At 47.2% G+C, this 16,564-nt stretch overlaps 3 protein-coding genes across 3 annotated transcripts; all 3 read left to right on the forward strand.

Moving 5' to 3' along the window:
• Positions 1–5,292: 5,292 nt before the first annotated feature.
• On the forward strand, positions 5,293–7,269 carry LOC124297743 (uncharacterized). The gene has a single exon (XM_046749054.1). The coding sequence runs from the start codon at positions 5,293–5,295 to the stop codon at positions 7,267–7,269; it is 1,977 nt and encodes a 658-aa protein (XP_046605010.1).
• Positions 7,270–7,302: 33 nt separating this feature from the next.
• Positions 7,303–9,051, forward strand: LOC124297744 (uncharacterized). The gene is made up of 2 exons (XM_046749056.1): positions 7,303–8,169; positions 8,494–9,051. Exons 1-2 carry the CDS (start codon positions 7,303–7,305, stop codon positions 9,049–9,051), a joined length of 1,425 nt encoding a protein of 474 aa, XP_046605012.1.
• Positions 9,052–9,150: 99 nt separating this feature from the next.
• Positions 9,151–9,753, forward strand: LOC124297745 (uncharacterized). The gene has a single exon (XM_046749057.1). It carries the CDS (start codon positions 9,151–9,153, stop codon positions 9,751–9,753), a length of 603 nt encoding a protein of 200 aa, XP_046605013.1.
• Positions 9,754–16,564: the final 6,811 nt, after the last annotated feature.

A 16,564-nucleotide genomic window follows, 5' to 3' on the forward strand; every position in this document is an offset into this window, starting at 1 on the left:
AAAGAATGACCGGAAGCTGATGCTCAAGTATGACGTTCATCGTACATCAATTTTACGTAAAAGTATGAGTTGTTTCTTACGTGAGAATATGACGGTAATATGATATCCTTTTGACGTCAGAATATGACTTGTAATTTATGTAATTGTATGATTTATTTCTTACGTAAATAATATATAAATTTGTGACTTTGATGTGACGTCACACATATGATAGGGATAAGACATAATATTTACGTAATATTTAAGTCACAATCATGACGTCATATAAAAGTCAAATTTTAGGTCAGCACTATGTCATAATGATGTCATACATACTACTAGTCATCAATAAAGTCATTTTTATGTCATATCTATGTAAAAAGTCGATGATCTCTATGTGACCTATCTATGACGTCATATGGAGGTCATGTGTTCACTGGGTAGTTAGTACCGAATTTTTGACAAAAAGTTCGAATTTTGAGATTTATTTCTGAGTGATTGGTTTGACGAATCCCGGAAAATTTGATATCTGCACTCAGGATTTTGCGTATTTTCAGAAAAAAATTCGACCCCATTTTTCGTCCCGAAATCGAAAATTTTTTTTTCGCGCGCATAAACGGGTGTTTCTAAAAAAATTTCGACTTTGCTATCGGAGAGATCGTCGCAATTCCTTTGAAAATCATGCAAAAAATTTATCAAATCAGCACACGGCTAGATTTTGGAGGGCCACCTTATCGTGGTCACCCTGTATAACATCGGTAATATTCAGGTTATGTAAACATTATGAAAGGGTTTAATATTGCAGTCAGACAACCAGCATATTGTAACTTTTGCATATTATCTTATAACAATGTGAATATTACATTATCAATGTTCAGGTAATGTGTATGTTATAAAATGTTGCAATATTGCAGTTGTATAACCAGTACTTGCAACAGTCGCATAACATTCTTAGAACCATGTGAGTAAAATAATGGTTATACGTACTGTAACGCTAAATTCTGTTACCCTCAGATGAGGACTTACCGATGACAGTTCGGCGCGATTCTCCACTTATTCAGAACATTAAACTATAACAAAATCAATTACGTTGGGCGCCAGACGCATTAGGGTCGATTTTCAAACAATGATACGAATCAATAAAAATAACACGAAACCGTACGAAAAATAAACAGAGAACCCGTTGTCTGCCTGGCTAGGCTCAAGTACTTACACGAACTCGTAGAGTGGCGGTATTCAAGGCAGCTGACAATAATTACAGAATCAAAGAAAATAATGAAATAAAGAATAAACTCAAGTCAGGAAAAATGAACAGGTCAATTGATTATATATTGTCGGGAAGGTTACATGGTTGAGACAGGCAAATGAAATGGTATCGACAGGGGTAGTGAATAAAATAAGCAATCGTTGTTCACAAAAATTTCGGTAGAATAGAATTGAACGGTAGCTTTGAAACAAGATACCGTAATTAACCGAGAAAAATTAACGTAGGTCGGGAGAAGCGATATAATGCAAGAATTTACTTGAAACTACACGTCACTGGGCGACGTGATCTTACTCAAGTTGCAAATGACGCTACGAAAAGTATTATTCTGTCAATAAAAAAATACGAGAGTGAGAATTTTACTGCAATCGGTAGCAAACCAAGTAACGATAGCTCGGCAGATAATACGACGAATTCATCATAGATTATACCCGTGCGAAAGATTGTCATTCATTAAGAATTCACACAACTGGTAGCGTAAGCGATCGACTACATAATTTTCGGTAAAATTATTCATAAACGATAGAATCAATAATTTATAATAATCACGGATGTAAACATAACTTTCAAGAGAATATAAAAAACAAAATCATGAGAGAGTGAGAATTTCGGAAAGTTCACAAAATAAAGAAATACACTTAATACACCGCAGTACAAAAGAATCAAGAATAATACGCAGAACTCAATATAACAAGATACAGAGAAAAGAATAATAGGCAAAAATAATATAGAATTGCCAATAGCAATAGAAAAAGGTGCGGTAATATTGAGAGGCTGATTCTATGCTCGGTTATACTCCAAGGAACTCGATATACGGTACAATAGGCACGAAAATAAATAACAATATTGTAAGCAATAACAGAAATAAATAATAAGGTACACTACTATTACAAAAAAGTATGGAATGAAATGTAAAGCGAATAGGGCTTAAAATACGAAAGAAAATACAAAAGCAGACGAATAGAAATTCACAAATAATCAGAAAAGTCATAAATACAAAAGAATTAATTATTCGGTAGTTACGAGGTCGCTCAGACACGAAAATAATTAATTACTGAAATCATGCAGTTACACGGCGGCTTACTGCAACTCTAATCCGTGGACCATGATTCACACAAAGTCGATGAATACCATAAGAAAGAATAGAAATTATGAGCAACTTCGTAACGATACAATATAAGGCAAAAGCCTTACCTTATTAGATGTTCTCAGGCACACAACACTAAAGATAATTAAAATAAAACTTTAAGAAAAACGGTAGAAGACTAGAAATACGGCAGGAAATTTACGGAAACAAGGATGAAGTTAACAGTATTGCAACGGTAGAGGGTGTGAAGAAACGGTAGATAAGGTAACGATAGAACGAGAGGAAAAGGATCGGTAGCTTAAATCGACATAATAATCGAGAGAATACAGATTGAGTGAGCTGTCGCTCAGCGGGTCAAGCGTAGAGTAGACGAAGGTCGGAGTTCGGCTCGCCGATCTCGCGGTTGTCGTGAGGTGATTCTTCTTCCCTTTGATTGGTTGGTTGACCCCCACCGCAAATACGCCATCCTCCTGAGGCGAATATTAGTTACGGCGTGGTCATGCGTTTCCGAAGATTACCACTAGATGTGGCGTCGTGTGCTGCTCGCGATTTCGTCATTGACACCAACTCGTACGATTTAATAGCTGCTTCAGTTCACTGTCCAGGTTCACTATCATCGGGGACTTCTTTGACAGAGGCATACACAAAGTGCCTCTCGGTCAGAATTACCGAGTGGAGAGTGATGCCTCATTGTTCGCTTCCACCGGCTTTTGTACAGGCAGTAGCCGGTTGCCTATACCCGAGGTCATGCAGACAGATGGTTGGCTAAACCGTGAACCACGACCCGCACGATTAGTCCTTGCCGACAGGAAGGCTGCATCGATCCTCGGAACGATGGCTTTATCAATCAGGACGTAGTGGTTTGGGGTCGGTCCGGCACCAGGCCGGTAAGTCGGAAGATGGCAGGCTACGGTCTGCCCTTCTCGCCATCCTTACGGCATCCGATAGAGCGGGCGGCTGGTTCCTCCTTGAGGAGCGGTGCCCTTGGCCGTCGGGAGGATTTTTATCTTCCTGTTCACCGGCAGTCGAGGCGACACGGAAGGTTCGGGTGAATGCAAACCCGGTAGCAAAAGAAATGCACCAAGGTAGCCAGTATAGTCTGATTAGACTGTCGGTAGGCGAAGTCGTCGAGAGCTGGAAACGGTAGATATCGGTCCTTCGGTGGTCGGGATTGTTGTCGTCCAAGTACCTTATTAACGTGCGCCGAAGCTCGGAATACAGAATTTACAAAGAAAGAATTAGTTAAAAGTAGTTATTGCCTATTTTGTATCGAGTTCGGTTGGAGTACCCTGCTGAGGATGCATAAACTAGAAATAATAACGGTTGTGTGCCCTTGTGACGGGCGACTCTGAAACGCCACGTTACAGAACGTCACGTGAATATTCTATAACGGCAAAATGTTGCAGTTGCATAGCTAATATATTGTAACCGTTACACATTATACCTGTAACGATGTGAATGTAACATTGGTAAAATTCACGTTATGTGTATGTTTTGAAATGTTGTCATATCACAGTTGCATAATCAGTACTTGCAACCGTCATGTAACATTGCTACAACCATGTGAGTGTAACAATGGCTGTACGTACGTGATGTAAATCTGCTAAAATGGCAAAATTTTGCAGTTACATAGCCAACATTTCGTAATCGTTGCATATTATGCTGGTAACGATGTGAATATACCATCAATAATATTCAGTGTTTCGGCAAGGTATCGAATAGGTAAATGTGTGTCTCGCGACACTCCAAATCGTCCTCGCACTTGTACGCACACTCGCGTGCAATGTTTACTTGCCGTCTCTGCGTCAAATCTCGCCGCTTGCCCGTGTCGCGACTCAAAACCCATCAGCTGTATCTCATGTATTGTCTACTATCTCGAAATCATGTATGTGTATAATCTATGTGTTCTCTCGCTCTGTAAAATCTTCACTCTCTGTAACGTTCTCTTGCGATACGGTTTGTATCGCCTCATCAAAACCAATAAAAGTTCTCGGTTACTATTAATCATCATCTCTCTCCATCTCAACATCACTTTCGTTTCATTCACACTCGTTCTCATCACTAATTCGCGGATCCCACGTCGATGATCCATATCTTTTTGCTATCTCTCTAAACATTTTTTGGTCCTTCGAGCCGGATCAGTCGCGAATCGAATCGGATCATTCGCAAATCGAGTCGAATCTTTCGAATCGTTGCGACTTACGGGAAAACGAATTAGCTAGTGAGTGAAACGGAACTACCGCGTATGCATCAAGTTGCGAAAGTTCACGTTATCAAAGTGAACAATCTCGTTATCGGTGAAAACAATTAACAAAAATCAGTCGCATCCGTTAAATTCAAACGTGCGGTGTCCTCTGTAGTGACCGTGACTAAGATCTGAGCGTCAACAATACCGATCTCTCGAAGTGTGAATCGCGTCGCGCTACTACAGTGTGTTTGTGTCTCGTTCGTGAAAACTCAGTTCGTCGCGTGAGTTTAAATCCTCTCGTACATCAACATGTCGATCGAAGAACATATCGAACGTCAAAACGACTACATTTGGCGCATCTCTCGTGCCGTCAAAAACCTGCGCAAGCTCGGCGAGGCAAAAATCACTTACGGGCAGGTGAAGTCGCGGCTTAATGCCTTAAATTCAAGTTGGAATAAGTTCCAAGATAATCACGAATAGATCAGCGAGATCAAGTTCGCAGCAAAAGGTGATCAACTCGACGCGATCAAAAGGCTTTCGTACTTCACGTAAGATCATTACGGACTGTGTGAAGAGCACTTCTTGAGTGGTGAAGGAGTGATGCTTGATCTTCTCGAATCGCTAAAGCCTGCGCCTGCAGCAACCGCGCAAGCCGCTGCAGCTCCTCAAGACGCACCAGCAGGAGGATCATCATAACGGCTACCGCGTATCGAACTGCCCACTTTCCCGGGCAGCTACTCAGAATGGAAGCCGTTTCACGACCTCTTCTCGTCGATGGTTCGCGAAAATTCGCAACTTTCGGAAGTGGAAAAGCTGCACTACCTCAAAACCAGTGTGACCGATGAACCGTTACAACTTATCAAGAACATTTCTCTCACCGCAGAAAACTTCCCTCGAGCCTGGGAAACTCTCGTCTCACGATACGAAAACAAGCGGCTTCTGACTGATTCTCATCTCGCGACACTTTTCGCAATTCCTCGTGTCACTAAAAAATCATCATCGGAACTAAAAAGCTTGCACAGCAACACTTGCGAAGCTCTTGGCGCGCTCGAACTTCTCGATAGTCCCGAGAAATTAGGGGATCACATCATCGTGCACATGACGATTCGCAAGCTCGACCCAGCATCTCTCGAAAAGTGGGAGAAAAGTGTTAGCGAGAAACTCGAGCCCCCCACGACTGCGGAGCTCAAGGCGTTTCTCATCGGTCGCATCCACACCCTCGAAGCCGTGAAGCAAGCTCATGCTCATAATCAAATCGCGACGTCGAAACCGCACCCATCGCAAGGAAGGTCAAATCTTCAGACGACAAGGTCACATACAGCGCAATCAAAGGAACAGTCGTGTGCTTGTTGCAAAGGCAACCACTACATCGCGTTCTGTTCGACCTTTCGCGACAAATCTCTGGATCAAAGGAGGGAAGTGGTTTCTGCGAAAAAGCTTTGCTTCAATTGTCTCGGTCCACATCGGCAGAAGGACTGTCGATCCAACAAAACGTGTCGCATGTGCAACGGTCGACATCATTCCTTGCTGCATCGAAACTTTTCCTCAATCTCGACAGCTGCCAACCGCGGCACATCTCAAGGACAGGCCGCACTAGCGCAACCTGCAGTGCAGAACGCACCGATCCCGAACAGCGCCTCTCAGGTGAGCAACCACTCAGCCCAGCCTACAATGATCAAGCGCTCTCCAGTTCTTCTCGCCACAGTGCAATTGATCGCCTCGAATCCGGAGACTGGAGAAAGAATCATCGCTCGCGCTCTACTCCATCAAGGATCCGAAAGTTCATTCGTCACGGAGTCGCTAGCGCAACAATTGCGATTACGTCGGCATCAAGCAACGATACCGATCATTGGCGTCGGAGCTCATCAATCGGCAGTGACTCGCGGCATCGCGACATTGCAACTCAAATCTCGTGCTCACACCTCGTTCTCGTGTCAGGTGGAGGCACTCGTGCTGCCACGACTCACATCGTATCTACCCTCATTTCGACTTCTCGTTGAAGACTGGCCTCATCTACGAGGACTCAACCTCGCGGATCCAAGCTTTGCACATCCCAGTCAAATCGACGTAATTCTCGGAGCTGACATCTACAGCAACATCATTAGTCAAGGAGTTCGAAGAGGAGCACCAGGAACACCAATCGCGCAAGAAAATCAGTTCGGTTGGGTCCTCTCCGGCTGCGTTTCAGCGAAAGCAGCAAGCCCCTCGTATGGCGCAATCCAAGGCTTCCAATGCTCCCTCGATCACGAACTGCTCGATCTCGTGCAGCAGTTTTGGAAGCAGGAAGAAGTGTCGAAACCTTTGGCACTAACTTCCGAAGAAGAGCATTGTGAGCAACACTTTCGCGAAACGGTTTCTCGAACTGCGTCCGGTCGTTACGTAGTTCGGCTGCCGCTCAAAGACAATTCGGTAGAGCTCGGCAACTCGCGGAATCCCGCGCATCAAATGCTCCTTCGTTTGGGGAAACGGTTTGGTAGCGACGCGAAACTCAAGGAGGCTTACTTGAGCTTCCTTCGTGAATATCGTCAACTCGGGCAGATGCGTCGCGCTATCAATATACCTGAAGACAATTCCCGCGTGTTTCATCTTCCCCATCACGGTGTAGTTCGCGACAGCAGTTCAACAACAAAGTTGCGTGTCGTGTTCAACGGGTCTCGAAGAACCAACCTCGGACTCTCTCTCAATGACAATCTTCTCGTCGGTCCAAAAGTGCAAACCGACCTCGCGGACGTTCTCTTACGCTGGCGATAATATCCAGTCGCGTTCTCATCAGACATCGTGAAGATGTACCGACAAATTTTGGTCCACAATGATGACCAAGATTTCCAGCGAATCCTCTGGAGGAAAGAACCAGAGCTACCGATTGAAGAATATCAACTGACTACGGTAACGTATGGTCTTGCAAGCGCTCCGTATCTCGCGATCCGTGTTCTTCATCAACTCGTTCACGACGAAGGTAAGCAGTATCCCTTTGCGAGCCACGTCATTCTCGAGAACACGTACGTCGACGACATCCTCTCAGGAGCAGAGGACGTTGATCAAGGTCGCGAGAAAATCAACGAACTCAATCAATTGCTCAAGGCGGGCGGCTTTGAACTCCAAAAGTGGACTTCAAGCCACCCAGAAACTCTCGTTGACATTTCTCGAAACCATCAAGAGATCGCGATGCATCTGAATCTCGATCAAAGTCCATTCCTTCGGGCTCTCGGTCTTGCGTGGAGACCAGACATCGACGCGTTCGCGTTCTCTCCGCAAATTCATCAAACTCGGGACAATTTCACGAAACGAAAAGTTCTCTCACAAACCGCGCAGCTCTTTGATCCTCTCGGATGGCTCTCGCCGATCACGATCAGAGCCAAAATCTTTATGCAGGAATTGTGGGCACTCGGTTTCGACTGGGACGAGCCGCTCTCAGCTTCATTGTCCTCGCGATGGATCGACTTTCTACAAGATCTTCAAGGCATCTCAGCTATCACCATCCCACGAAGGATCGGGTCAAGTTCAGCATCTCTCGGGATAGAGATCCACGGTTTCGCGGACGCCTCTCGAAGTGCATTAGGCGCAGTAATCTACGCGCGAACGTATATCAACACTCACGAAGTGCGCGTTTCACTAGTGTCCGCGAAAACTAAAGTAGCGCCGCTAAAAAAGGTGAAAATTCCTCGTCTCGAACTCTGTGCTGCGAATCTTCTCGTCCGGTTGATGTGTCATGTGGAAAAGACTCTTAATTTCGAAAACACCCCGGTTTATCTGTGGACGGATTCCACAGTCGCGCTCGCGCGGATCAAAAGCCACCCATCGCGGTGAAAGGAATTCGTTCGTAATCGCGTAACGGAAATCCAAGAGTTCGCGCGCGCTCGTTGGTATCACATCTCGGGTTTTGAAAACCCTGCTGATCTTGCGTCTCGTGGTGCATCTCTGGAGCAACTCCAAAAATCAGAACTTTGGACCTTCGGACCATCCTGGCTTTCAAAGCCTTCTGTCAATTGTCCATCCTTATCTCCGCGACCGGAAGAAAACATTCATCTCGAGGAAAGAAAAGGGCTGTCGACGCACATCGCAACAGCTAAGCCGCTACAAATCTGGGATCTCGTCGTTTGCTACTTAAAACTATCGACTCTCCTCAAAGTCACATCATTGTCTAAACGCGCAGCAAATCGGTTCCTCGCGAAGACGACATCGAATCGTGTAAACACGTCTATCACTGTCGGACCGATCTCTACTCTGGAATTGAGCGACGCCCAACTGTTCTGGACCAAGGTGACCCAGCAGGCGTACTTTGCAGAAGAAATTCGCCAAATCGAGACAAGCTCAAGTCTCACTCGAAGTCATCCACTATCGCGACTCACGCCGTTCATCGATTCGAACGGATTCCTCAGAGTCGGTGGTCGACTGAATCACTCATTGCTTTCGTATGACGAAAAGCACCCGTTCATCTTGCCTCGCGAATCATCGTTCTCCACATTGATCATCGATCATCATCATCGGTTGACGCTCCACGGAGGTCCACAACTCACTCTCGCTACAATCTGACAGCGGTACTGGATCCTGGGAGGAAGAGTAACGATCCGCATGTTAATACATCGTTGCGTTCCTTGTGCGCGTCATCGCGCCACCCTCAGCAGCCAACAGATGGTCCAACTCCCTCAGTCTCGAGTCACGCAATCAAGGCCGTTTCTTCACTCTGGCGTTGACTACGCCGGTCCATTCTCGATTCGAGCCTCCCGCGGAAGAGGAGCGAAATCATGCAAGGGATATATCGTTATCTTCATCCGCTTCACGACCTCGGCTGTGCATCTCGAGCTAGTTCCGGACTACACGACGGAGGCATTCATCGCGGCGTACAAACGCTTCACATCTCGACGAGGAATTTGTGCCTCAACCGCAAGAGATTGTGGAACGAATCTCGTCGGAGCAGACTCAGAACTTCGCCGTCTTCTGGCTGCATCGTCAAAGGAGTTCGCAGAAATCGCAAACACCCTCGCATCACACGGAACCCAGTGGCGGTTCAATCCTCCCTCTGCGCCTCATTTCGGTGGAAAATGGGAAGCCGGAGTGAAATCAGTCAAATTTCACCTCAAACGAGTCATCGGAGAAGCTACTCAAACGTTCGAGCAATTCGCGACGTTCCTCACGCAAGTAGAAGCCACGGTTAATTCTCGACCTCTTTGCGCTATCTCGGACGATCCACGGGATCCAAGTGCCTTGACTCCAGGACACTTTCTCGTCGGCTGAGCATTAAACACAATTCCTGAGCCGTCACTCATCGAGGTGCCAGTTCAACGGCTATCGCATTGGCAACACTCGCGTCAAATGCTGGAGCATTTTTGGAAACGGTGGAGTACGGAGTATCTTCAGTCCTTCCAAAACCTCTCGAAATGGCAGACTCATCACGGGAACATCAAAATCGGATCCATCGTTCTCGTAAAAAACGAAAATCTACCTCCATCTGTGTGGCCCCTCGCGAAAGTAATCGAAGTGCATCCGGGAACCGACGGTCTCGTTCGCGTTGTGACCGTTAAAACGAAATTCTCTGTATTAAAACGTCCAATCGTAAAATTGTGTGTGCTTCCAGTGTCCTTTTATGAATGAAATGAAAGTGATGTTGAGATGGAGAGAGATGATGATTAATAGTAACCGAGAACTTTTATTGGTTTTGATGCGGCGATACAGACCGTATCGCAAGAGAACGTTACAGAGAGTGAAGATTTTACAGAGCGAGAGAACACATAGATTATACACATACATGATTTCGAGATAGTAGACAATACATGAGATACAGCTGATGGGTTTTGAGTCGCGACACGGGCAAGCGGCGAGATTTGACGCAGAGACGGCAAGTAAACATTGCACGCGAGTGTGCGTACATGTGCGAGGACGATTTTGAGTGTCGCGAGACACACATTTAACTATTCGATACCTTGCCGAAACATACCGCCCGCTTCGCTATCGGTAACGATCGTGAAATTAGATTATGCCGCCCGCCGTGCGTTATTTATTCTTAGAGTCAATAATTGTCTTAAGAGGACACTGGAAGCACACACAATTTTACGATTGGACGTTTTAACACAGAGGATTTCGTTTTAACGGTCACAACGCGAACGAGACCGTCGGTTCCCGGATGCACTTCGATCACTTTCGCAAGGGGCCACACAGATGGAGGTAGATTTTCGTTTTTTACGAGAACGATGGATCCGATTTTGATGTTCCTGTGATGAGTCTGCCATTTCGAGAGGTTTTGGAAGGACTGAAGATACTCCGTACTCCACCGTTTCCAAAAATGCTCCAGCATTTGACGCGAGTGTTGCCAATGCGATAACCGTTGAACTGGCACCTCGATGAGTGACGGCTCAGGAATTGTGTTCAATGCTGAGCCGACGAGAAAGTGTCCTGGAGTCAAGGCACTTGGATCCCGTGGATCGTCCGAGATAGCGCAAAGAGGTCGAGAATTAAGCGTGGCTTCTACTTGCGTGAGGAACGTCGCGAATTGCTCGAACGTTTGAGTAGCTTCTCCGATGACTCGTTTGAGGTGAAATTTGACTGATTTCACTCCGGCTTCCCATTTTCCACCGAAATGAGGCGCGGAGGGAGGATTGAACCACCACTGGGTTCCGTGTGATGCGAGGGTGTTTGCGATTTCTGCGAACTCCTTTGACGATGCAGCGAGAAGACGGCGAAGTTCTGAGTCTGCGCCGATGAGATTCGTTCCACAATCTCTTGCGGTTGAGGCACAAATTCCTCGTCGAGTTGTGAAGCGTTTGTACGCCGCGATGAATGCCTCCGTCGTGTAGTCCGGAACTAGCTCGAGATGCACAGCCGAGGTCGTGAAGCAGATGAAGATAACGATATATCCCTTGCATGATTTCGCTCCTCTTCCGCGGGAGGCTCGAATCGAGAATGGACCGGCGTAGTCAACGCCAGAGTGAAGAAACGGCCTTGATTGCGTGACTCGAGACTGAGGGAGTTGGACCATCTGTTGGCTGCTGAGGGTGGCGCGATGACGCGCACAAGGAACGCAACGATGTATTAACATGCGGATCGTTACTCTTCCTCCCAGGATCCAGTACCGCTGTCGGATTGTAGCGAGAGTGAGTTGTGGACCTCCGTGGAGCGTCAACCGATGATGATGATCGATGATCAATGTGGAGAACGATGATTCGCGAGGCAAGATGAACGGGTGCTTTTCGTCATACGAAAGCAATGAGTGATTCAGTCGACCACCGACTCTGAGGAATCCGTTCGAATCGATGAACGGCGTGAGTCGCGATAGTGGATGACTTCGAGTGAGACTTGAGCTTGTCTCGATTTGGCGAATTTCTTCTGCAAAGTACGCCTGCTGGGTCACCTTGGTCCAGAACAGTTGGGCGTCGCTTAATTCCAGAGTAGAGATCGGTCCGACAGTGATAGACGTGTTTACGCGATTCGATGTCGTCTTCGCGAGGAACTGATTTGCTGCGCGTTTACACAATGATGTGACTTTGAGGAGAGTCGATAGTTTTGAGTAGCGAACGACGAGATCCCAGATTTGTAGCGGCTTAGCTGTTGCGATGTGCGTCGACAGCCCTTTTCTTTCCTCGAGATGAATGTTTTATTCCGGTCGCGGAGATAAGGATGGCCAATTGACAGAAGGCTTCGAGAGCCAGGATGGTCCGAAGGTCCAAAGTTCCGATTTTTGAAGTTGCTCCGGAGATGCACCACGAGACGCAAGATCAGCGGGGTTTTCAAAACCCGAGATGTGATACCAACGAGCGCGCGCGAACTCTTTGATTTCCTTTACGCGATTACGAACGAATTCCTTCCACCGCGATGGGTGGCTTTTGATCCACGCGAGCACGACTGTGGAATTCGTCCACAGATAAACCGGGGTGTTTTCGAAATTAAGAGTCTTTTCCACATGACACATCAACCGGACGAGAAGATTCGCAGCACAGAGTTCGAGACGAGGAATTTTCACCTTTTTTAGCGGCGCTACTTTAGTTTTCGCGGACACTAGTGAAACGCGCACTTCGTGAGTGTTGATATACGTTCGCGCGTAGATTACTGCGCCTAATGCACTTCGAGAGGCGTCCGCGAAACCGTGGATCTCTATCCCGAGAGATGCTGAACTTGACCCGATCCTTCGTGGGATGGTGATAGCTGAGATGCCTTGAAGATCTTGTAGAAAGTCGATCCATCGCGAGGACAATGAAGCTGAGAGCGGCTCGTCCCAGTCGAAACCGAGTGCCCACAATTCCTGCATAAAGATTTTGGCTCTGATCGTGATCGGCGAGAGCCATCCGAGAGGATCAAAGAGCTGCGCGGTTTGTGAGAGAACTTTTCGTTTCGTGAAATTGTCCCGAGTTTGATGAATTTGCGGAGAGAACGCGAACGCGTCGATGTCTGGTCTCCACGCAAGACCGAGAGCCCGAAGGAATGGACTTTGATCGAGATTCAGATGCATCGCGATCTCTTGATGGTTTCGAGAAATGTCAACGAGAGTTTCTGGGTGGCTTGAAGTCCACTTTTGGAGTTCAAAGCCGCCCGCCTTGAGCAATTGATTGAGTTCGTTGATTTTCTCGCGACCTTGATCAACGTCCTCTGCTCCTGAGAGGATGTCGTCGACGTACGTGTTCTCGAGAATGACGTGGCTCGCAAAGGGATACTGCTTACCTTCGTCGTGAACGAGTTGATGAAGAACACGGATCGCGAGATACGGAGCGCTTGCAAGACCATACGTTACCGTAGTCAGTTGATATTCTTCAATCGGTAGCTCTGGTTCTTCCCTCCAGAGGATTCGCTGGAAATCTTGGTCATCATTGTGGACCAAAATTTGTCGGTACATCTTGACGATGTCTGATGAGAACGCGACTGGATATTGTCGCCAGCGTAAGAGAACGTCCGCGAGGTCGGTTTGCACTTTTGGACCGACGAGAAGATTGTCATTGAGAGAGAATCCGAGATTGGTTCTTTGAGACCCGTTGAACACGACACGCAACTTTGTTGTTGAACTGCTGTCGCGAACCACACCGTGATGGGAAAGAAAAAACACGCGGGAATTGTCTTCAGGTATATTGATAGCGCGACGCATGTGCCCGAGTTGACGATATTGACGAAGGAAGCTCGAGTAAGCCTCCTTGAGTTTCGCGTCGCTACCGAACCGTTTCTCCAAACGAAGGAGCATTTGATGCGCGGGATTCCGCGAGTTGCCGAGCTCTACCGAATTGTCTTTGAGCGGCAGCCGAACTACGTAACGACCGGACGCAGTTCGAGAAACCGTTTCGCGAAAGTGTTGCTCACAACGCTCTTCTTCGGAAGTTAGTGCCAAAGGTTTCGACACTTCTTCCTGCTTCCAAAACTGCTGCACGAGATCGAGCAGTTCGTGATCGAGGGAGCATTGGAAGCCTTGGACTGCGCCATACGAGGGGATTGCTGCTTCCGCTGAAACGCAGCCGGAGAGGACCCAACCGAACTGAGTTTCTTGCGCGATTGGTGTTCCTGGTGCTCCTCTTCGAACTCCTTGACTAATGATGTTGCTGTAGATGTCAGCTCCGAGAATTACGTCGATTTGACTGGGATGTGCAAAGCTTGGATCCGCGAGGTTGAGTCCTCGTAGATATGAGGCCAGTCTTCAACGAGAAGTCGAAATGAGGGTAGATACGATGTGAGTCGTGGAAGCACGAGTGCCTCCTCCAGACACGAGAACGAGGTGTGAGCACGAGATTTGAGTTGCAATGTCGCGATGCCGCGAGTCACTGCCGATTGATGAGCTCCGACGCCAATGATCGGTATCGTTGCTTGATGCCGACGTAATCGCAATTGTTGCGCTAGCGACTCCGTGACGAATGAACTTTTGGATCCTTGATGGAGTAGAGCGCGAGCGATGATTCTTTCTCCAGTCTCCGGATTCGAGGCGATCAATTGCACTGTGGCGAGAAGAACTGGAGAGCGCTTGATCATTGTAGGCTGAGCTGAGTGGTTGCTCACCTGAGAGGCGCTATTCGAGATCGGTGCGTTCTGCACTGCAGGTTGCGCTACTGCAGCCTGTCCTTGAGATGTGCCGCTGTTAGCAGCTGTCGAGATTGAGGAAGAGTTTCGATGCAGCAGGGAATGATGTCGACCGTTGCACACGCGACACGTTTTGTTGGATCGACAGTCCTTCTGCTGATGTGGACCGAGACAATTGAAGCAAAGCTTTTTCGTAGAAACCACTTCCCTTCTTTGATCCAGAGATTTGTCGCGAAAGGTCGAACAGAACGCGATGTAGTGGTTGCCTTTGCAACAAGCACACGACTCTTCCTTTGATTGCGCCGTATGTGACCTTGTCGTCTGAAGATTTGACCGTCCTTGCGATGAGTGCGGTTTCGACGTCGCGATTTGATTATGAGCATGAGCTTGCTCCACGGCTTCGAGGGTGTGGATGCGACCGATGAGAAACGCCTTGAGCTCCGCAAACGAGGGGGGCTCGAGTTTCTCGCGAACACTTTTCTCCCACTCTTCGAGAGATGCTGGGTCGAGCTTGCGAATCGTCATGTGCACGATGATGTGATCCCCTAATTTCTCGGGACCATCGAGAAGTTCGAGCGCGCCAAGAGCTTCGCAAGTATTGCTGTGCAAGCTCTTTAGTTCCGATGATGATTTTTTAGTGACACGAGGAATTGCGAAAAGTGTCGCGAGATGAGAATCAGTCAGAAGCCGCTTGTTTTCGTATCGTGAGACGAGAGATTCCCAAGCTCGAGGGAAGTTTTCTGCGGTGAGGGAAATGTTTTTGATAAGTTGTAACGGTTCATCGGTCACACTGGTTTTGAGGTAGTGCAGCTTTTCCACTTCCGAAAGTTGCGAATTTTCGCGAACCATCGACGAGAAGAGGTCGTGAAACGGCTTCCATTCTGAGTAGCTGCCCGCAAAAGTGGGCAGTTCGATACGCGGTAACCGTTTTGATGATCCTCCTGCTGGTGCGTCTTGAGGAGCTGCAGTGGCTTGCGCGGTTGCTGCAGGCGCAGGCTTTAGCGATTCGAGAAGATCAAGCATCACTCCTTCGCCACTCAAGAAGTGCTCTTCACACAGCCCGTAATAATCTTCCGCGAAGTACGAAAGCTTTTTGATCGCGTCGAGTTGATCACCTTTTGCTGCGAACTTGATCTCGCTGATCTTTTCGTGATTCTCTCGGAACTTATTCCAACTTGAATTTAAAGCATAAAGCCGCGACGTCACCTGCCCGTAAGTGATTTTTGCCTCGCCGAGCTTGCGCAGGTTGTCGACGGCACGAGAGATGCGCCAAATGTAGTCGTTTTGACGTTCGATATGTTCTTCGATCGACATGTTGATGTACTAGAGGATTTAAACTCACGCGACGAACTGAGTTTTCACGAACGAGACACAAACACACTGATAGTAGCGCGACGCGATTCACACTTCGAGAGATCGGTGTTGTTGACGCTCAGATCTTAGTCACGGCCACTACAGAGGACACCGCACGTTTGAATTTAACGGACGCGACTGATTTTTGTTGATGGTTTTCACCGATAACGAGATTGTTCACTTCGATAACGTGAACTTTCGCAACTTGATGCGCACGCGATAGTTCCGTTCCACTCACTAGCTAATTCGTTTTCCCGTAAGTCGCAACGATTCGAAAGATTCGACTCGGTTCGCGAATGATCCGAATCGATTCGCAACTGATCCGGCTCGAAGGACCAAAAAATGTTTAGAGAGATAGCAAAAGATATGGATCATCGACGTGGGATCCGCGAATTAGTGATGAGAACGAGTGTGAATGAAACGAAAGTGATGTTGAGATGGAGAGAGATGATGATTAATAGTAACCGAGAACTTTTATTGGTTTAGATGCGGCGATACAGACCGTATCGCAAGAGAACGTTACAGAGAGTGAAGATTTTACAGAGCGAGAGAACACATAGATTATACACATACATGATTTCGAGATAGTAGACAATACATGAGATACAGCTGATGGGTTTTGAGTCGCGACACGGGCAAGTGGCGAGATTTGACGCAGAGACGGCAAGTAAACATTGCACGCGAGTGTGCGTACATGTGCGAGGACGAT

This window comes from Neodiprion virginianus, chromosome 2 (assembly GCF_021901495.1).
Source record: "Neodiprion virginianus isolate iyNeoVirg1 chromosome 2, iyNeoVirg1.1, whole genome shotgun sequence".
NCBI lineage: Eukaryota > Metazoa > Arthropoda > Insecta > Hymenoptera > Diprionidae > Neodiprion > Neodiprion virginianus.